At 43.5% G+C, this 22866-nt stretch overlaps 1 protein-coding gene across 1 annotated transcript in view; it reads left to right on the forward strand.

Moving 5' to 3' along the window:
* Positions 1-22866, forward strand: part of Dnah9 (dynein axonemal heavy chain 9) — a 352309-nt gene that overhangs the window by 10343 nt on the left and 319100 nt on the right. The window contains exons 3-6 of the mRNA XM_021178488.2: positions 1488-1646; positions 2919-3049; positions 11781-11992; positions 13911-14144. Of these exons, the coding sequence (XP_021034147.1) occupies positions 1488-1646; positions 2919-3049; positions 11781-11992; positions 13911-14144 (736 nt within the window). The remainder of the gene's footprint in view (positions 1-1487; positions 1647-2918; positions 3050-11780; positions 11993-13910; positions 14145-22866) is intronic.

Below are 22866 nucleotides of genomic sequence, written 5' to 3' on the forward strand. Positions count from 1 at the left end.
TTTATTTAAAATGAAAATGCAGTTACAATTATTGTGGTATCTGGGTATGTATATGAAGTGTGTATGTGTGTTTGTGTGTGTGCATGCTTGTGTGTACGTGGAGTATGTGTATATTAGTGTATGTAAGTGTGTGTTCATGCTTGTGTGGGGGTGATGTGTGTGTGTGTGGTTTTTTTTTTTTGTGTGTGTGTGTGTGTATGCATGTTTGAAGGGGAATACTTAGGAATTCCATTCTTTGTTGGAAATCTGACGAGAGAGTAGAATCATTCTGGTAAGTCCTGGGGAGGTAGATGTGTCAAACTGTCTCCTGGAAGAGCTCATTGGCCAAGGAATCAGCTTCTGTGCTATGCAGGGATCTTGTCCTCTGGTGAGAGTCAAAGCAGGGATGGACATTTGGCTGGCTTCTCAATGTTTCATTCATTGACAAAATTTTGTGCCATTTAAAGTTCTTAAATTCGTCTTCAGAATATCAGTGGACCCATGACTATACTGATAATGTTGACTATACACAAGAGTAAGCATGTTTACTCAGAAAAGGATCTAGACAGTTTGTTAATGTGCTTTAAAGGAATCTATTACAGGGGAAAGGGGTAGAAATCATAGGTTAAAGGCCCCAGAGTGGGCTCTGTTGGTAAAATGTCTGGTACAAAAGCATGGGACCTGAGTTTAGCTCCCTAGCACCCACAAAACACTGAGCATGAAATTGTGTCCACTGGAGGATAAATGAGTTGGAGACAAGTGGATCCCTGGAGCTCCTTGGCTAGCCAGCCTAGCCAAACCAATGAGTCTCTGTATCAAAACAGAAGGCAGAAAGATGCCAAAGACATTAGATAGCAACCTCTGGCCTCCATATTCATGTGCACAGGCAAGGCACCAACATATACACATCCATGTGAACATATACATACATTCACAGTCACGCAAACACTCAAACACACTTAAAAAACAAAATGATTTGTAGGTTAAGTAGAATTTTCCACCTGTTTAAAAAAGACTGGAGGTTCTCTTTTAGAGAACACTCAGGAATATTTCTTGAACTAGCTTAAGTTTGTTCCCCCAAGGTTTTGTGCATTGGCATTTTTTTCAGTGTTGCTTTGTGGGGAGGTGGTGGCATCCTTAAGTCTTGGAGCTTAGTGCAGGGCAGTTAGGTCATTGTGAGCATTCCCTCAGAGAGAACTAATGTAAGTCCTGGAGGACCTCAGCTCCCTCCAGATGAACTGTTATAAAAGGGTAAAGCTAGCCCCTGACTTCTTTTTGGCTTTCCTCATTGCTGTGTGAATCTCCATGCGTTCATTACCACCATAGTGCCATCCACAGTACATCCTGCACCTTGTCATGGACTTCTGACCTTCCAAAGCATGAGCTAAATGAAGTTTTTTTTTGTAGGTTTCCCAGACTGGGGAATTTTGTTATAGCCACAGAGGACAGGTAAATATAGGCTTAAGTTCTTTTCACACACACTGGGAGATTTCTCTTGTCTTTTGCAGCTCAGATTCCATAGACAAGTCAACTCTCTATGCCTTGGAGTCTGCAGTGATCAAATGGAGCCACCAAGTCCAGGTGGTACTCAAGAGGGAGTCTTCTCAGGCACTCATACAAGGAGAAAATCCCACCCCCAAGGTGGAGCTGGAGTTCTGGAAGAGCAGGTAGGCAGGGAGGCACATGCTCAGATGCTGGGAGAGAACTGGTTACAGAAGAGAAAGCCAGGGCTGGTCTTCGGGAGCCACCATTGACTCTGGTCCCACCTCCGGTTATTTCTCATCTTCCCTAGGGCTGATAACTGGGTGTCCTTGGCTCAGTACAGTTTATTTCTGTAAACTGGGGACACAATCTTTCCCTGAAGCTCAGTAGCCACCCTTCCTTTCTGGGACACTGTCAGATCATCGGGAATCTTTAATCAATATGTATATAATTGAATGGAGACTGAAAACATTGTACTTTCTCCTTTGTGAGATTTTTAAGATTTTTTTTCTGTGAATGAATATTGTTCCTGCATGTATGTATGTGCATCACAGTTGTACAGTCCCCTGAAACTGGAGTTAAAAATAGTTGTGGATCACTATGTGTGTGCTGGAAACCAAACCTGGGTCCTCTGAAAGAGTAGTAAGTACTCCTAAACACTGAGCTATCTCTCCATCCCAGACTCTTAGTACATTTACTCTAATTTCTGCTCCCCTTTTCTGGGACATTCAAGGTTAGATGTATATACTTCTGTAAGGATATGGGCTTGGGGTGGAAGGAGAAGGGATTTTGGACATTGGCCACAGAACTGCCTGTCCTGGGTCTCAGCTCATCATTCCCATCCCCTGTGTTTTCCCCCAAAAGGTGATGAGAATTACCTAACTCTAGATTCTGAATACTTCTCTTCCTACCCTCCATGGCTTCACTCCTATTTATCATTGTGCTGGTAAGTCTTTTCTGGAGGAGGCAGGCAGATGTTGGAGGCATATGTCCCTGACCCTACATAGAACAGAGTGTCTGTGTCATATCCGTAGGACCAACTGTCCTGTAGGGCTCCAGTGCCTCTTCACTGCCATGCTGAGAAGCCCATGGTTACCCGGTTTCTGACCATTTCCTGACCTATGTTGAAGCCCTTCTCTAGATGTCCCACTTCAACAATGATTCTGTTTCCCTGCCCCAACCTTGCTGTAAGAACTAATGACCTCCAGCTGCCAAGCTTTTGGGTCACCAGCTGGTCTGGTCACAGCAGTGTTGCTGGAGCTTTGAGCCTTTGTTTCTGACTCCGGCTTTGTCCTCGCTGTTCTGAAACAGATGTCTGAGTTTGGTTCTTGGGGATGGAGGTCAGTCTCTGTGCAGGCACCTGCGGCAGGGCTCTTCTCTGCCCGCAGGAGGGTGGGACATTACAGTGTGACAGCATTTCCCTGTGCTCACTTGCATCCCCCTCCTGGGCATTGCAGGTGTGAGGACCTGGAACACATTTATAATCAACTAATGACAATCAAGGTGAAGGGAATGGCTGAACTCCTGGACAAACTTCAGAGCAGCTACTTGCCAGCCTTCAAAGCCATGTTCAGAGACGTTGAAGCAGGTGAGGACCCGTAAGGGCAAGTGTCTCCACAAATCTATTTGACTCAAAGTTGTCATTAGTGCCGTGTCTACTTCTTTCTTTGTGATGTCAGCATGTTCACCTCCTTGTTACCTTCTTATCTGGTATGAGACAGCATGGTGGCAGGAATAGCAAATCTGGAAGCAGCTGGGTTTGTAGGTCAGCTGCCCTGTGGCCTTAGATAAACTGTGCAATCCTCTCCGTGCTTGGAACTCTGGCTCTGGTGTGCCTGCTTCCTTGCTTCCCTCAGAGCTTGTTAGATAATCTAGATGGGAGAATGTTATCAGCTGCACCAAGCTATGAATACATGCAGTGACAGAGGTGACATCTCCCCTCTGGAGGTCAGGTCCCTCTGCACTGCCCTGGGCATCTTGAGAAATCTCCTGTATGTTTCTAGCACCATCCTGGATTTTCTGTTCAGATGGGACTGCAATTTCCCGTCCCTCTGAGTGCCAGACAAGATCAGCTTTTGTCAAAGTTGTGGAGCTAGAAAGGTCTATGACAAGACATAGGTGCATTTCCCCACGATTTCCTCTTCCCTTTCTGGTGTGTTTGCTCCCCACCCTGCACTCCCCCATTTTTCTACTAAACCCCTTCTTGTTCTTAATATTGAAGGCTGTACTGGCTAATTTTGTGTCAACTTGACACAGCTGGAGTTATCACAGAGAAAGGAGCTTCAGTTGAGGAAATGCCTCCATGAGATCCAACTGTAAGGCATTTTCTCAATTAGTGATCAAGGGGGAAAGGCCCCTTGTGGGTGGGACCATCTCTGGACTGGTAGTCTTGGGTTCTATAAGAGAGCAGGCTGAGCAAGCCAGGGGAGGCAAGCCAGTAAAGAACATCCCTCCATGGCCTCTGCATCAGCTCCTGCTCCCTGACCTGCCTGAGTTCCAGCCCTGACTTCCTTTGGTGATGAACAGCAGCATAGAAGTGTAAGCCGAATAAACCCTTTCCTCCCCAACTTGCTTCTTGGTCATGATGTTTGTGCAGGAATAGAAACCCTGACTAAGACAAAGGCCAAACGTGCTTTTAAAGGTATTTTCAATTTCTTATGAATTAAGCTTAATCCAAATAGTGAATTTCAAGTACTCTCTTCTCCCACAACTTTCTTTAAATACTCTGCTCCATGCAGGTACAAAATATAAACCTAATCAAGGTCTACTTGTTCTGTTAACAAGGGTGGTGTCCTATATCCAGAGCTCACTAGCTGACCACACTGTCATCTTACTCTGTCCTTCTGCCCTTGGGAATAAAATAACCAGTGACAGGGTATCTTTTTGTCTCTTCTTTTCTTTGTGTGTCTCTTTGTTTGTTTGTTTGTTGTTGTTGTTGTTAAGATAGCATCTTTCTAGTTACCTAAGGTAGGCATTGAGGTTAGTATGTAGCCTAGGCTGGCCTTGAACTCCAGTCTCCTGCTACAGAATCCTAAGTGTTGGAATTATAGGCATGAATAATCACACTGAGCTTCAATGCTGAAGTTTTAAAGAGATCGATACAACAGAGAAGAGCTGCCATAGAGTCCTGAGTCTATAGAGTCTACCCGGCCCCCATGCCGTTACAATGGCTCCTGAGCCAGCAGATACGGCTGCTTTGAACAAGATGTTTGTTGAAGCTTCAATTCCCTCTTTCTCCAGAGGTACTGTGTGCCAGGGATATTATGTATGCTCCTAATTTGAACTTCCATTGAAATACACAGGTATCCCCAGAGTTTGTTATGGTATACCATTGTGAATTTGAGAAATGACTGGTCAAGTATTTTATAAAATGATTTTTAAAATGCCCTGTTTCCATAAATTATATCATTTTTCTACTTGGGGTTGAAATAAGTTTTCATTTTATATACAATCAGCCCTCCATATATGTAGGTTGGTCTTCGTGGACTCAAGTGACCATGCTTTTCATTTTGTTCTATACCAAAAACATAGATTTATTTACTGTTGTTATTCTCTAAATACCACTGTGCACAGCTTTCTCTATAGGATTTATAGTCTACTAGTTAGTATGAGCAGATTTCAAGAATGCAGGAGGGCTGGTGAGATGGTTCAGTGGGTAAGAGCACCCGACTGCTCTTCCGAAGGTCCAGAGTTCAAATCCCAGCAACCACATGGTGGCTCACAACCATCCGCAACGAGATCTGGCGCCCTCTTCTGGAATGTCTGAAGACAGCTACAGTGTACTTACATATAATAAATAAATAAATAAATCTTTAAAAAGAAAAAAAAAAAAAAGAATGCAGGAAGGCCAGGCATAGTGGTGCATGCATACCTATAAATCCTAGTGCCTATAAGGCTGAGACTGGGAGATCTCAAATCTGAGACCAATGAGATGCTTGTCTCAAAAAAAAAAAAAAGCCAACACTACAAATATACATCACTGTGTGTCTATATTATACATAAATAGCCCACCTTTGATACAAGGAGATTGAACATTTATGGCTCTAGGTATTGGCAGGGGGACCTGAAATAGATCCCCCCTGTGAACTTCAAGGAATCATTATATTTTTACCTATTTTATGTGGGCATTTTCACTGGGGAAGTAGTGCTATAGGGTCCACAGCACATATATGACACATACAATGTGCAAATGCCTAATGTTTAGAGCCCAGCTAACAGTGTGCTCTGAATTGGTTACTCCATGCTCACACATATCTCTCACACTAGCACATTAGGAAACTCACTGCTCACATGCATTTGTGGTTGGAAAAGATTTGTTTCTGTAGGTCAGCTTTAAAACAAACAAACAAACAAACAAACAACCCTTTCTTTCCAATCTACTGTATGCTTGGAGTGATATTTGAAAAACAAACAGCACTATGATAGTATCAAACATACAGTACAGCAGCAGCAGAAGTCCTTTAAATATGTGATTCAATTCCCATGATGGGAGAAAAAGAAAATTAGATTAGAGGTGTTAGGGAGCGCCTTGATCAGGAATTTGGCAGAGCCTACACAACTAAAGAGGTGTTAAAGGCCATTGACTGGTTTTTATCATGTCTAATCTAATTTTAGAACATCTGGCTTTCTTTATCCTGAGTAGATGCAGTGAGTTCATCATTCTTATTAGCCACCATTGGCCAGTTCATTGGCTTGTATGGACTAAAGAGCGAGGGAGGAAGTGGAGTATCTGGGTGTGAGCACAGGTCAGAGAACTAAGGATGAAGTGTGGGAACAAATATGATTGGAAAGTGAACTGATTAGAAGTTGAAGATGCTTGGAAAACAGCAAGTAGAAATGACTGTCCCCTCAGGGCAAGACTATCTAGCTAGGGAGTTCTCTTGCTGGTCATTAGCAGGAATGGTTGACACAGAACAACCCGGTTTCCAATTGTCTTGGTGTACCTATATGACCCTAACAGCCACCACAGACTGGGTCATTTAGTTATCATAAATTTGGAAACTGAGATCAAGACTATAACCAAGGAGTTCAGTTGTCTGGTAAGGGTTGCTCTCTACTTGCAGGATGGCACTTGGTTGCACATCCTATTGTGGGGAGAAATGCTCTGTCTTAACATGTGGAAGTGGAAGGCAAGCTAGCAGAATGGTACAAGAAGCCTTTAATCCTAGCCACAAGGGAGGACCCCCTCATTGCCTAATCAGCTCCTCTAGTTAGTTCTTCCCATTGACCACTAATTTTCAACACCTGACTTTTGGGGAAGGAGGGGGGTACAGTGAAGTCATAGCTCCAACCAGAGATGTTTGAAGGTAGAGTGCCTGAGAAAAAGGCAAAGCCCTGGGCTGCACTGGAGCCACAGAGGGCTGGCCCACTCTTCTGTACATCTCTCTTCATTTCCCACCCCTACTTCCAGAGAAGTACTCAGATAAGCCAGTAGCTTAAAACCAGACATAGTTCACATATTGTGAATATTTATAGCAGAAATTAGCAAATGGATACATAAAAGCATTTCCCTTATAGTTTGTTATTAAGGGTTTACCAGCAAAATACTGCACATGCCTAACAAGGTTTAAATAAATAAATATAGTACAGCACCATAAAACTATACAAAATCTAGAATGCACAGGTGGAACGATGGCTCAGGACAATCACTTTCTCTGCAAACCTGAGGACCTGAGTTCAAACCCTGGCACCCAAATAATTTTGGCTGTAGATATGAGTACCTGTTAACCCAGCATTGCAGGGCAGAGAATCCAGAGCCCAATAGTTTCTGGTCAGCCATCCTAGTTGAAAGGAAAACTTCTGATCCAGTAAGATACCTTGTCTCAAGGGGGGAAGGTGGAGATTCATACAGCAATATATTTGACTTCCAGCTCTTGCTTGTATCTGTGCCTGTGGCACACACACACATGCACACACACATACACACACATACATACCAGTATGGCATATCAGATTTCAAGCTATAATAATAAACATAGCACGAGACTGGCATAAAAACATACAAGTAGAACAACAGAACAAATCAGAAAACACAAGCTTGAGGACTCATGACTACAGCCATCTCACATTGACAAAGGTGTCCCAAATACACACTGGAGAAAAGAAGGCATTGTTAACAAACATTGTTGTGAAAGCCAGATGTCCACGGTAGGACGAAAGGCTTTTACTCTGCAGAAGCATCAAGTGTGAATGGATCAGAGGCCTCAGGGTGAATTGTGAAACACTGAAGCAGCCAGAAGAAGACATAAGCAATACCTACCCTCCAGCACGTAGGGAAAGGACTTTCTGAGTGGGACTCCGTTCACTCAGGAATTAAAGTGACTGGTTAAGGAATACAGCCTCATCACACTGAAAAGCTTCTGCACAGAAAATAAACACAAACAAACAAATTTTTTAAAAAAGCAATTAAGTGACAAAAAAGCCCACAGAGTGGGGGTGAATCTTCATCAACTAGACATCCGTGGGAGGATGAATTTCTAGAATATGCAGAGATCTCAAAAGAACAAAGAATCTAGAAAACAAAAAACCCTGTGAAACATGGGCTCTATAAGTGAACAGAGACTCCTCAAAAGAAGTATTTTTAAAAGTGTTCAGCATCCTTAACCATTAGGGAAATGCAAAGTAAAACTGCTTTGAAATTCAGCTTCCCTCCAGTCAGAGTAAGAAGAACAAAACAGCAAATGCAGAAGGCACTGGGGGGGAGGGAGGGTGCGTGCGGGGGGGGGGGGGGGAGAACCCTGTTGCAAATGGTTGAAGCCACTTCAGTAATTAGTGGGGAGAACTCTTTTAAAAAGCTGAAAATAGCTGCACACTAAAAATGATGACACACACCTTTAATCCCAGCACCCAAGAGACAGAGGGAGGTAGATCTCTTTGAGTTTGAGGCCAGCCTGGTCTACAGAGTGAGTCCAGGATAGCCAGGTCTATACAGAGAAAAACCCTGTCTCAAAAACAAACAAACAAAAACCTTAAAAAAATAGACTATATGGCTTAGCTAAACCATCTCTGTCATATGTCTCTGCAAAAAACCTGACATCCTGCTCCACAGTTAAGTGCCATGTTCACTGCTGCTCTATTCCAAGTAGTTAGGAAATGGAAGGAACCTAAATGTCCTTCAGCTGGTGACAATGTGGTACATATACACTCTGAGATCCTATTCATCTGCAAAGAAAGTAAACTGTAAAGTTTGCAGGTAGTGGGTGGGGCTGAAAAATACACTAAGTTGACCCAGACCCAAAAAGACAAACTCAGCATGTTCTCTCTTATTGTAGCTCCTATTGAGTCTTTAGCTGCAGAAGCAAAGAAAGGGTCATCCAGAGAGGGAACGGTGAGAGAAATAATATTAAATGCTTGAAAAGCCACAAATAAACATTATTTTATGATATGTATGTATATATATAATACCACATAGGGTGATAATTCTCCCCACAGGAGCTATAACTATCTAATCAGCATGGGAAATCTCTGAGTTGTTGGTTGGGTTCAAGAGACTCCCCAAAGAATATAGACTTACCATTACCTTTGGTTGCCTCCTGTCTTAGTCAGGGTTTCTATTCCTGCACAAACATCAGGATCAAAAAGCAAGTTGGGGAGGAAAGGGTTTATTCAGCTTACACTTCCATGTTGCTATTCATCACCAAAGGAAGTCAGGACTGGAACTCAAGCAGGCCAGGAAGCAGGAGCTGATGCAGAGGCCATAGAGGGATGTTCCTTAATGGTTTGCTTCTACTGGTTTGCTCAGCTTGCTTTCTTATAGAACCCAGGACTACCAACCCAGCGATGGAACCACCCACAAGGGCCTCCCCCCCCCCCCCCGCCGCCGCCCGCACCTTGATCACTAATTGAGAGAATGCCTTACATACAGTTGGACCTCATGGAGGCATTTTCTCAACTGCAGCTCCTTTCCCTATAATGACTTCAGCTTGTGTCAAGTTGACACAAAACCAGCCAGTACACCTCCTAAAGTGGTGTAAGGTAAGATCCTATTGTTGAAGGCAGGACACAGTTTGGACAGAGGGTTTGGAATAATCCAGCTAGAACTGACCCTTAGGATTAGTGTTATCTTAAGGTGCTATGCAAGCTGCCAAGGGAGAAGAGCGATTGGTAATAATCCACTGTAAAGCCTGGCCCAGTAAGAGATCGCCAATGGTGTGATAACGGCACTTTTGTTTAGGCGGGTAAGTGATAGCTGCGTAACTGAATGAAAGCACTATTCCATGGGCAGGAATTCATACTGAGAAATGTTGTCTTTGGGGGTCCAAGTGGAGCTAGCAACCAGTACACTTCAGAAATTGAGGAGAAGATAGATCTAAAACAAACAACAACAATGAAACGAGGCATAATCCTAGCTCTACCTATCGCTGTCTTTTGGTTTTTATGGTTTTTTGTGTTTTTTTTTTTTTCTAGTCAAGGTGATCATTCCTTGCTTGAGCTAGGGAGCAACCCATGCTTTCCCAAATATTACAGTCTTAAAACAATCAAGTGGATGTCCAGATGTCCAGTTGTGTAAAGAAAGTGAGTTTTAAAGGCCCTCCATACAGGTTGACAAAGAGAAGGTGCCTGTGCTTATGTCCCAGCCTCTTTTGCCCTATCTGTGTGTGTTTCAACCTTGGCTCTCAACAACACGTGCAAAGCCGGGGCCCGTGGTCTTTAGAATGGCTGTTGGATATTAAGGTCCTCTGCCCAACTCAATGATTCTAGTATTCCCTGTTAGCCTCCCACACAGAATTACTGCTCTTGTCCAAGTGCCATGTCATTTGACTGACTCATACCACTTACGATAGAAAGTACAAGTGTCCATACCCATATATCCTCTGTCCCTTGGGCCTCATGGCAATTGAACCAGAGGTTCAGAAGAATTAACAGGGGTACCACTCCTCTTGCCCAGGCAAACAGGGCTGGTGGAATTACACAGTGAGCCTAGGGAATTTATAAGTCTTACGGGATGCCATATATCTAATGGTAGAAAAATTCCAGATAGATTGAAGGTTGCAGCTAAATCAGGGATGTTTTGAGTTTCCTTAGGGTAGACATGGAGCCTCATCCATATAATATGACCTAATCTATCTTCCTGCTCTCATAGACACCACCTGCCCCCGGGAATCATCTGAGCTATTCCCTTCAGTCTGGCTTCCATTTCCTCTGGGTTGCTATGCACATGTCAATGCTACCCGAGTTCCCACATTTCCCTGTCAGTTACCACAGAATAACTGCTGAAGGTTTCTACCTCAGAGTTGTGTTCAAGAGTGGTGACAGAACAGTTCTGGCTTTGAAAACCAGCAGCATCTTGCCATCCTTAGGCCACACTACTCCTCCATCCCCTGTGACTTCTCTTTCATAAGCACTCACTCACAAAGGCTTCTATTGAACTCTCACAGGAGATGCTGCTGTTTATTAACTAAAGGGTACAGTCCTGACACTGTGTTGCTCTCCAGGAAGAGGCCATTTACAACCGCCCCCTGTTCCCATGAGGACTCGTGAAATTACCTTCTAGAGCAGCCTACTTTTGAGGCTGATATTAAATGTGTCGGAAGTCATAGAATTGAGAGGTGCCTGGTCAGTGTTTGAAGGCACACTTTTCTGGTTTTTACACTTGTCCCATCAACTGCCTATGTGTCATCTTTGTGATAGCATCAAAGTCATTAGCAAGCATGAATCAAGGTAGAGGATCAGCTAAAGTGGAGCTGCAGACTGAGGCTGTGTTTTATGGTAACGACACAACCTAGTTATCAGAGATAAAGGAGCCTTCATTGAGAAATTGCTTCTGTAAGATTGGACTGTAGGCAAGCCTGGGCCCATTGTGGGTGGGGCCATCCTTGGACTGGTGGTCCTGGGTTCCATAAGAAAGCAGAAAGAGCAAGGAATGTGGAACACGCCAGGAAGCAGCACTCCTCCATGGCTTCTGCATCAGTTCCTGCCCTGCTTGAGTTCCCGTCCTGACTTCCTCCAACCACGAACTGTGATATGGAAGCATAAGTTGAATAAACCCTTTCCTTTCCATTTTGCTTTGGCCATGGTGTTTCATCACCACAAGTAAAACCATAATCAAGACAGGCTGGGAAAGCTAGGAAGAAGTCCTGATACAAGAATGTTGTCAAAGAATCTCTTAGTCCATCACTCTAGATTTTTCAGAGTGCTCTAGATTTCAGACTTTTTATAGAGGAACAAGAAGCTTTCTAAACCCATCTTCTGGCTGTCTTCTCAGGAGAGGAAGAAATTGTAGCCTTGGCATTGCCAACTCTTTGCTCTCCAGACACAGGGGTTCTATGAGGTAGGTGGTGCCCCAGCAGGGACAATTGACCATCTCTGATTCCTTCCAGCCCTGACAGAGGCCCAGGACATCCACGTGCACCTGTTACCACTCCAGAAACACCTGGACATCCTGGAAAACGTGGAGTTTCCCGAGGTGAAGGGCAGGCTTCGGCCTCTGCTCCATGTGGTCTGTCTGATTTGGGCCACCTGCAAATGGTACCGTTCCCCTGGGAGGCTCACGGTGCTGCTCCAGGAAATCTGCAACCTCCTCATCCAGCAGGTGAGCTGATCAGAGCATCCCAGGAACTTCTCCCCAGGGGCTGCTTGGCATAAAGGCATATGGAGGAGTAAAATGTGTTTCCCTAGGCACGGAAGTAATTACTGCCCAAAGACTTGTCTCACTTGAATTTTATATTTTCACAAGCCAGAATTTCATAAAGAGGTTTTCCCTACTGCTAACACTGGGGTGGTTCAGTATCTCCTTCCTTTCTGCCTAAGCCATGGGGCAGGGCTGGTAAATTGCAACCTCCTTTGTGATCTGTGTGAGGGACTGGTATTATGTCACCAGCGGAGCCTAGTAAATAAGACAGAAGCCTCTGAAGTCAAGGGATTCTGTTTCTTACTTAGCACACGTGAGCCATGTGTTCTAACACAAGCCGCTGACCTGCTCTGTGCCTCATTGTCCTGTTCATAATGGTGCGACCGACAAGGAACTGTCTCACAGGGGTTGGTAAGAGGCTTCACAGTAACAATGGCAATGAGGGCTGTGTCCTTCGAGTGCTCAAAGTGTTTAACCATGGACTTTTCAAGATGCCGCTGCTTGGATTGCACGGATTGTTCCCCTGCTTTTTGTTGCTGATGGTGGTGTTTTGTCTTGTTTTGGTTTTGGTTTTGTTTGATGGTTAAACCCAAGGCCTGTATTTTTAAATTTTATTCTGAGACAAGACCTCGTGATATTTCCCAGCCTAGCTTTAAACTTAAACTTGCAATCCTCCTGCCTCATCTTCCCCAATACATGGGAATACAGCTATGTACCACCAGGCTGGCTTTCCTGCTCCCCTTTAGGGATTCCTATAGGACTAAGACAGTAGAAATCTTTTTTTTTTTTTTTTTGGTTTTATAAGACAGGGTTTCTTTGTGTAACCCTGGCTGTCCTGGAACTCACTCTGGAGACCAGGCTGGCCTCGAACTCAGAGTTCTGCCTGCCTCTGCCTCCCAAGTGCTGGGATTAAAGGCATGTGCCACCACACCCGGCTGACAGTATAAATCTTAACGAATGGATCTGTAAGTGGAACGAGAAGCCTTGGTTTTGGTGACCTTTCCTCCATATTGACTTCTTTGGGCACTCAAGGACAGTCAACCCTTAGAAAACAATGAGCAAGCTCACTGAATGGCTCACAGTAACTGGCATCCTCTGAGCATGCTAAGGCTACAAAATGGTCATCAGATGAGGGGGCAAGAGGAGTCTTAAAATTTATTACTTACTTAAAGCTGTTAGTCAAGGTTCAGGACTTGGCTCACCCAAAGCAGCACTCATATCTAAAGTGTTTGTCTCATACATCTGCATGTTACCATCACTACTGATGTGGACTTCTAGCTGAAAGTATAAGTAAACAAACTGGAGCATCAATAGAGAACACTATTAGCTCCCATGCTTTGAAAATACCAGAGAAGGATGACTAACATTGTGGTTCCAGATGATACCATCCAAACCCAGTACTTTCTGCTGCTCCCTGGGTTGGTGACAGGGACTGTGCAGTAGCCTAGTTTCCCAGCTCTCAGGATCGAGTCTCTTAAAGAGAGAGAAATCGACATGGCCCAACACATTCTTGCATTCGAAGTATTCTGCTGTTGAAGCCATTAAGTCACAGAAGAGCATGTTGGAATTAATATCTGCCCAGGTTGGTCTGACCCAGCCAAGTGCCATGGTGCCTCCTGGTATCTGACTGGTCAACCACTTGTCAAATCCCAGTGTGGTTCAAAGACATACCATGACTGAAGGAACAAGTAGATTGTTGGATTTAAACACTGGCCCAAGGTCACCTGTTGAACTGGAAGCTTGGGCAGAGGTTTTCTGTGGTGTACTTGTGAAAAATATTACACGGACAATTATTTGGTTCTAATACAGTGTTGACATAGTTATGTGCTATCCTGCAGCTGCCACCATATTTATAGATACTAATTTATTTACCTCCCAGGCCTCTAATTACCTCAGCCCAGAAGACCTCCTGAGAAGTGAAGTGGAAGAAAGTCAGAAAAAACTGCAAGTGGTCTCAGATACCTTAAGCTTCTTCAAACAGGCATTCCAGGACAGAAGGGAGCACCTCCACACTTACTTCAAGGAGGATTCTGAAGTCAGGGTGTGGGATTTCCAAGCATCTCTGGTGTTTGTGCGACTGGATGGCTTTCTGGGCCGAGTGCACATGGTGGAGGTGAGTATATTCATTTACCCCAGGCTTCCAACACAGGAGTAAGCACAAAACCTCAGATGCTTCCTGGTGGCCAGAAAAATTTATTTTGGCTCACAGTTACAGAGAATTTTAGTCTATCATGGAGGCAAAAGTCAGCGAGAAAGCAAGCACCATCTTCAGCAACAGGAACACATGGCAGTGGTTGTTCACGTAGAGACAAAACTGACAGCAGAGAGGAAGGCTCCAACCACGGGCTAAGCCTTACAGCTTATACTTCAAAGGCCTGATCTACTTCTGTTCTATCTCCTAAACATTCGATAGCCTCCCAACACAGCTCCACCACCTGGTGATGAAGCATCCAAACATGAGAGCCCATGGGTAATGTTTTAGATTCAAACACAATAGTCACCCGTGGTTGACTGAAGGAATCATAGAAAGGTTCAGTAAATAGTTGTCATTTGGCTTTACTATTAAGCAGGGGTGATTCTGTCACAAGTCTGAGACTCTTATCATAGGCACTTAGGATGAGAGCCCCGGAAGTCAGTCTGTGAATTCTGCTTGTTTCCAAACACACTCAGGTTGCAAAGTCCAGTGTGCAAAACTAAAAGAACAGGTCGACATACAGCTGCCCATTCTCACGGAGCAGCTGCTTCGAAATTCCCTTTCTCCCCTAGATTGCCCAGTGGCTCAAAATCCCCAACAATGGTGAGTCCCTGGGGCAAAAAGAACATATATGATTCCTAATCGTCTTTGCCTCCAAATATTTAAACATTAATATGAATTTTAGTTTAAGTACTAAAGGGAAAAGACAGGAGACATTTTGTTTTTAAATTTTAAATTTAGTGTCTTACAGCCATGGGCTTACTTATTGTATTTTGATTTTTTAAAAATATTTTTATCACTTTACTTCTCTTTCCTCCTTCCTGCCACTCTCAGCATATATATGAGATATATATGCAACCTGCTGAGTCTGTTTTGGGTCGTTTATGTCTTTAATGACTGCTTTGCATTTGACAACTAATCCGGAGACTTATTCCTGGGAGACTCTAATTCTTCTTTTCCCAGAAGCTATTAGTTGCCTATAATTCTTCATCTAGTTGTGGACCCAATAAAATTCCCATGCTTCCCTGTTAAAGTATCCACTGATGTGACCATTGTTCTGGGCTTTCTCGTGCAATCATTGCTAGGAGAGACATTCCACAGCACACTTCCTGGTTCTTACAATCTTTCCAGCCCTTCTTCCCATGTCTTCCCCCAGCAGGAGATGTGGTATAGATGTATCTACTGGGGACGGGCTCCCCACAACTCGTTGACCTCTGTATTATGTCCAGTTATGGTTTTCTGTGATGGTCTCCATTTGTTGTAAAGAGAGGCTTCTTTGCTGAGGGCTGGAAGTTACAATCATCCAACAAAGGTAGTTCATGAAACCTGACTGATTTTTTTTTTTTTTTTGGAAAGGATAGGGTCAAAATAAGAAATACATAGTTAGGAATAACTTGAAGACATCAGCATCTCGTTCAGTATTAGACCCATAGCTGAGGGGACAGAAAAGGGTATTGGACTTATGCTCCTAGCTATTAGTAGCAGAGATTTGGGGTCAAGAGAGATGCGTTGTGGAAATTCTGTAATGACCCCGACAAAACCATTAGACGACAAAGATAATACAATAACAGACTAAATCCGTTCATGTCAAATTTTTAAAAATGCATATTAAAGATTCTAGTCACAGAGCTAAGTGCTGGCACCCAAAGATCAGTAGAATATAGTTTTGCCTAAAGAACTGTCTGGACATAGAGTCATGGTATGGGAGAAGAGAGATAAATTAGCAGAGAACATTCAGGGTAGAAAGACATAGGATCGGTAAACTTCACTGGGGTGAATTAAATGCCATAATGAAAGTTCATGTGGATTACTGGGAGCAAAAGAGAGGTGGGGGGACCCTAACTCAGGAGAACTTTGAAAAAAATAGCAAAATACACAAGAGGAAATCAATTTTGAACTAGAAAAAGAATTCACTAGGGGAAAGGCATAAAGGCAAAAAAATATATGAGAGAAAGCCAGAAGCTAGATTGTATGAAAGACATAGCTTAAACCCTTCCTCAGAATCAGGGGAGTATTACTAATTCACATGTAGCATCATCCTAAATGCCTCATTTTCTTTCTCTCCGCTGTTTCCAGCACAGCTCTTGCTGCTCAACCCCTTGTCCTTTTCCCCTCCATTCATTATTCTCTCATCTCCACATCAACTCCTTGCTGCTGTATAGCCAAGGTGATGGACACCCTGGACTCTGGGCTTTGTAGCAGTCATGTTTGCAGAATCTCCAGCCTCAAAACAGGCCTCCAGTGACTGTTTGGGAGGGGGCTTCAGCCCTGTACATGCGTACTAATGGTATGTCCTTTCTAACATAAGGGCTCCTAATGTACATGGGGTATCAGTATATATTAGCATAGCTGGCCACAGACCTCTGGGAATCATTATCTCATAGTATTCCCTTCTAGGGCCTTTTTCTGAATCAAAGGCTCAGATGCATACAAAGAAGTTGCCCTGGTTTGACTGGAGAGAGCTTGATGTCCCCTGCTCTCTGTCCCTTTGCTTCTGTCCTTCTTAAGTTTTCTGTCTTGTGTGTTGGGCTACTTATTCCTTTGCTCCTGGGCTCAGTGCCCCTGTTTCTTGTTTTTTTATCTTCCCAGTGTTGGCTCCGATTCATCCCCCTTGCCCTTTTCTGTCTTCTTCCTCCCCCATCTCTTCTCTCTCCAGCTCATTGCAGCAGAACGGGGCAGTATCGATTGTGTTCTGGCATATTTCATGTAGCCCTTTAGTTAACATTCCGAGTATCGCGGTGATCAATGTCTGTTTCAAGTGGGATTAATCAGTTTCTCCCCAGCAAGAATTAGCATGGACTTAACCTTCTTCATCTTCTATTCTAATGCAATATATGACCACCATGGTGTTGGCACCTGTGATTAATAAATAGAAGTGAGATGAATAGAATGACATTGGTACCCTTAGCTCTTCTCTGCTTGTGCAAGGGACTGCCTTCTAATCTCCACACTGCTCCCAGCCTCCTATCCTCTCATCTGTGATGCTCTTTACCCTTTTGCTTATTTTGTACAAGAGAATTTTGTTGCACAGGTCCACACTTCCCTTCTGGGTGCTTGCTGAAACAAGTTGGAAAGGCAGTGCGCGATCATGTGGTGTGTGCTGGTAAGCCGTGCTCAGTCTGTGGAGCATGCGCAGCCCGTGGAGCAGCAGCTTCCCAGGACAGCAGGATACCAATCTTCTTCCTCATGCTCTACTCCACAAGACCCAATCCTTGTCGTAGAAACTGAAGACTCCAAACAGAGAGAAATGAGGCACACAGGAACTTTTCTCATGTTAGAGCATGGACCATTGCTGTCCTCAGAAAAGCTAATCATCAATACCTATCTTTAATAACCAGTTCAATCCGATACATCAATTGATTTATGCACAGTCACCCAGTGCAGAATGTTGAACTGGGATTTGTTTGCAGGAGAATGTAATCTTTTCTCTAAACTTCTATATGCTCCAGGGAGCCATAAATGTCTCCTTCCCTCACTCCCTTCCCCTTCCTTTTCCTCCTTCTCTCCATCCTTCCTTCCCTCCTTGCCTTTGCCTTTGGCTAAAACTGGCTTTGGGGTGTTATTTCTGCTGTTTTCTATTTTGAATACCCTGCTTTTAACCGTATTGTTTCTAGATCTTTTTAGTTAAGTAGCTTGCCCACATAGTTCTAGATTCCTTTCCGAGGAAGGGCTTTATTGGACTTAATGGCTTCACATAAGGCAGTGGTTAGCCTTCTTAACAAGGTGACCCTTTAAGACAGCTCCTTATGCTGTGGTGACCCCAAACTATAACATTATTTTTATTCCTACTTTATAACTGCAATGTCGCTACTGTTGTGAATCATAACTCTGCAAATAACTGTGTTTTCTGATGGTCTTAGACAACCCCTAGGGAAGGCTCATTTGACCCCCAAAGGGGTTGCAACCACACATGAAGAACCATTGACCTAGGGGTACATCCAAAGTACCCAAGATCTTTGCAGTTGGAAGTCAAGGAACTGAAGAAAACCATCTCTTCATGCCTCTGTGTTCCTGGGCTCCTCCTCCTCCTCCTCCCGAGCAACGTACTCCAGCACAAGCACACACGCATGCTTGCAGTTCACTTATTTTACCACAATATTGTGGGACCTGAACATCCTTGTTTATGTTTCTGCCTGCAGCCTCTTCCCCGAGAATGGTGTGGGGAGCCGCTTAGAGAGAGCCCTCATTTCTTTCATTATAAAATTGCTGTGATTCACTTGGAGACAAAATGATTTCCTGCTGGGGCTTTATGCAGAGTGATTAGCAGGGAGAGAGGTAATAAGCTGACCTGATACACACCACATTTCCTTGTGGTCCCTCTGCCATCTCCAGCCACTCTGCCCAGCCTCTTTTCATTCCTGGCCTAATTGGGCTGGCTTCCTTTTCAGCCCAGCTTGAACACATGGTCACATGTGAGACCATTAGCTGCATAAGGTCGGTGGTAGTCGAAAGGTAAAGAAAACCCGTCTTTTTTTCAAATGACCTTTAGAGATTTTCATCTGGGAGTATCTGCTTTGTGCTCTCCCTTAATGAATTCCGAAGACATTTCTTTTAAGACTGGCGGCGTGACCTCTCCTTCGGGAATACAGTAGCCGTTGGTGAAGCTTGCCATCACCTCTGGTTTTGATTCCCCATCTCATGGGCCAGAGCACAAATTGAACCCCATCTCTCCACCTGCTACCACTATTAAATGTTGCATCATTTTTCATAACAATAGGTCCCAGTCAACCCAGTAAGTCTTCTGAGACCCCAGGCTCTTTGTGATACCTGCCTACAAAAGAGTAGCAGGGTCTCTGAGAGATTTACTGGTCCAGTATCTAATGACATCAGGATGCATTGGGATGCTCACATTTATTTATAATGCTGACACTTTACTGACATCCTACATTGGCCACTTCTGCAGAACCACATGATATATTAAATATCACGGTCCCTAATCCCACTGTATGTTAAATATCACTGTCTCCATCTACAGATTAGGCAAATGAACCTTAGAATCTCAGTGTCTTGCTCCAAGCTTCAAAGCCAGCAAAGAGCAGGACCAGGGTTGTACAAGCATGAGTGTCATAGCTCTTCTATGACGTGCATCCTAGCTCCAAGGCTCCTATGCACATCCTGTACACAGCACAATGCATTTCATGGTTTTACTACAAGGATTAATAACCATTGACATTTAAAAAATATTTAACCCTATTGGCTTAAGTTTGCCTTTTATCTATCGCCGAGGACTTTTAAACGGGCTGTAAAAAGAGCCTATGTGTAAATTAAGAAACCAAGATGCATTGTGGTTAGTGTACAAAGTCTGTGTCTGCAGCTACAGAGATCTTGTCTACAGGACAATCCACTACGGATTGCATCAGAATCTTCCCAGGGATAAAGAGCTCACTGCCTGCCTAGGCAGCCCAGTCTGTTTGGATTGTCTGAAAGCTATGTGCTTTATTTGTTGGCTTCCCAGGAACTGCTCACTTTTTGTAGATTAAAATGATTACACATCAGCAGTTAACTAACTTCAACCTACATGGTCTGTTCCTGTGCTCATTCAGTCGTTTGCCTCTTTCCTCAGAGTAGGACCGCAAAGTATCTACTTTGCACTTGTCAAAGACACTTTCAACACCGGGCTTTGCTTTCCTCATTCTCACTCTCTGCTCAGCAGTCCTGCTTGCTAGGTTTTCTGTCCCTTTGTCACTTTCTGCTGGATGTGCGGTAGCTAAGTCAAAGCAGAAAGAACATGACTTCATTCACCAAATATTGATTCAGCTCTGAGGGTTCTCTCAGGCACAGGGAGAATCTGAGAGACCTTTGGAATATTTGTAAACTCCTGGGAAAGATGGGTAGAAATTAACGCAATATAATGTTAAATATTATCATGCCTGAGTAGAGTAAGATCTCAGAAAAGAAGCTCAAACAAAGAAAGAGAGGGGTGGTGTTGAGGGGTGGAAAGGGGGAGCCAGCCCTTATGATAGGAGTTGAAGGAAAGCCCCCCCAATCTTCCCCATGAGCCCCAAATAAATGCTTCATCCACTATATGTTTAAGTTATATAAAACATAAATATCTATCATTTTCTAATAACAAGATACCCCAGGGGGAGGTTACATCTGACTTTAGGGAACCAGTGTTCTCTTATGTCTGGGGACCTCTCTAGGTGGCAGTGAGGGCAGCAGAAACTGGCAGGATAGCCTGTTGTAGTGTCTCTAGTTCCTGCAGTGAAAGTGTGGCCCTTTTTTTTTTTTTTAATATTTTTATTACATAATTTCCTCAATTACATTTCCAATACTATCCCAAAAGTCCCCCATAGCGCCCCCCACTTCCCTACCCACCCATTCCCATTCTTTTGGCCCTGGCATTCCCCTATATTGGGGCATATAAAGTTTGCAAGTCCAATGGGCCTCTCTTTCCATTGATGGCCGACTAGGCCATCTTTCGATACATATGCAGCTAGAGACAAGAGCTCCAGGGTTCCGGTTAGTACATCATGTTGTTCCAACAATAGGGTTGCAGATCCCTTTAGCTCCTTGGGTACTTTCTCTAGCTTCTCCATTGGGAGCCCTGTGATACATCCAATAGCTGACTGTGAACATCCACTCCTGTGTTTGCTAGGCCCCGGCATCGTCTCACAAGAGACAGCTATATTTGGGTCCTTTCAGCAAGATCTTGCTAGTGTATGCAATGGTGTCAGCGTTTAGAAGCTGATTATGGGACGGATCCCTGGATACAGCAGTCTCTAAATGGTCCATCCTTTCATCACAGCTACGAACTTTGTCTCTGTAGCTCCTTCCCTGGGTGTTTTGTTCCCAATTCTAAGAAGGTGCACAGTGTCCACACTTTGGTCTTCATTCTTCTTGAGTTTCATGCGTTTAGCAAATTGTATCTTATATCTTGGGTATCCTAAGTTTTGGGCTAATATCCACTTATCAATGAATACATATTGTGTGAGTTCTTTTGTGATTGTGTTACTTCACTCAAGATGATGCCCTCCAGGTCCATCCATTTGGCTAGGAATTTCATAAATTCATTCTTTTTAATAGCTGAGTAGTACTCCATTGTGTAAATGTACCATAATTTCTGTATCCATTCCTCTGTTGAGGGACATCTGGGTTCTTTCCAACTTCTGGCTATTATAAATAGGGCTGCTATGAACATAGTGGAGCATGTGTCCTTTTTACCGGTTGGGACATCTTCTGGATATATGCCCAGGAGAGGTATTGCTGGATCCTCCGGTAGTACTATGTCCAATTTTCTGAGGAACCGCCAGACTGATTTCCAGAGTGGTTGTACAAGCTTGCAATCCCACCAACAATGGAGGAGTGTTCCTCTTTCTCCACATCCTCGCCAGCATCTGCTGTCACCTGAATTTTTGATCTTAGCCATTCTGACTGGTGTGAGGTGGAATCTCAGGGTTGTTTTGATTTGCATTTCCCTGATGATTAAGGATGTTGAACATTTTTTCAGGTGCTTCTCTGCCATTCGGTATTCCTCAGGTGAGAATTCTTTGTTCAGTTCTGAGCCCCATTTTTTAATGGGGTTATTTGACTTTCTGGAGTCCACCTTCTTGAGTTCTTTATATATATTGGATATTAGTCCCTTATCTGATTTAGGATAGGTGAAGATCCTTTCCCAATCTGTTGGTGGTTTTTTTGTCTTATTGATGGTGTCTTTAGCCTTGCAGAAGCTTTGTAGTTTCATGAGGTCCCACTTGTCAATTCTCGATCTTACAGCACAAGCCATTACTGTTCTATTCAGGAATTTTTCCCCTGTGCCCATATCTTCAAGGCTTTTCCCCACTTTCTCCTCTATAAGTTTCAGTGTCTCTGGTTTTATGTGAAGTTCCTTGATCCACTTAGACTTGACCTTAGTACAAGGAGATAGGAATGGATCGATTCGCATTCTTCTACATGTTAACAACCAGTTGTGCCAGCACCATTTGTTGAAAATGCTGTCTTTCTTCCACTGGATGTTTTTAGCTCCCTTGTCGAAGATCAAGTGACCATAGGTGTGTGGGTTCATTTCTGGGTCTTCAATTCTGTTCCATTGGTCTATTTGTCTGTCACTATACCAGTACCATGCAGTTTTTATCACAATTGCTCTGTAGTAGAGCTTTAGGTCCGGCATGGTGATTCCACCAGAGGTTCTTTTATCCTTGAGAAGAGTTTTTGCTATCCTAGGTTTTTTGTTATTCCAGATGAATTTGCAGATTGCACTTTCTAATTCGTTGAAGAATTGATTTGGAATTTTGATGGGGATTGCATTGAATCTGTAGATTGCTTTTGGCAAGATAGCCATTTTTACAATGTTGATCCTGCCAATCCATGAGCATGGGAGATCTTTCCATCTTCTGAGATCTTCTAGAATTTCTTTCTTCAGAGACTTGAAGTTTTTATTATACAGATCTTTCACTTCCTTAGTTAGAGTCACGCCAAGATATTTTATATTATTTGTGACTATTGAGAAGGGTGTTGTTTCCCTAATTTCTTTCTCAGCCTGTTTATTCTTTGTGTAGAGAAAGGCCATTGATTTGTTTGAGTTAATTTTATATCCAGCTACTTCACCGAAGCTGTTTATCAGGCTTAGGAGTTCTCTGGTGGAATTTTTAGGGTCACTTATATATACTATCATATCATCTGCAAAAAGTGATATTTTGAC

The sequence above is a fragment of the Mus caroli genome, unplaced genomic scaffold (assembly GCF_978045245.1).
Source record: "Mus caroli unplaced genomic scaffold, Mus_caroli_1 scaffold_13, whole genome shotgun sequence".
NCBI lineage: Eukaryota > Metazoa > Chordata > Mammalia > Rodentia > Muridae > Mus > Mus caroli.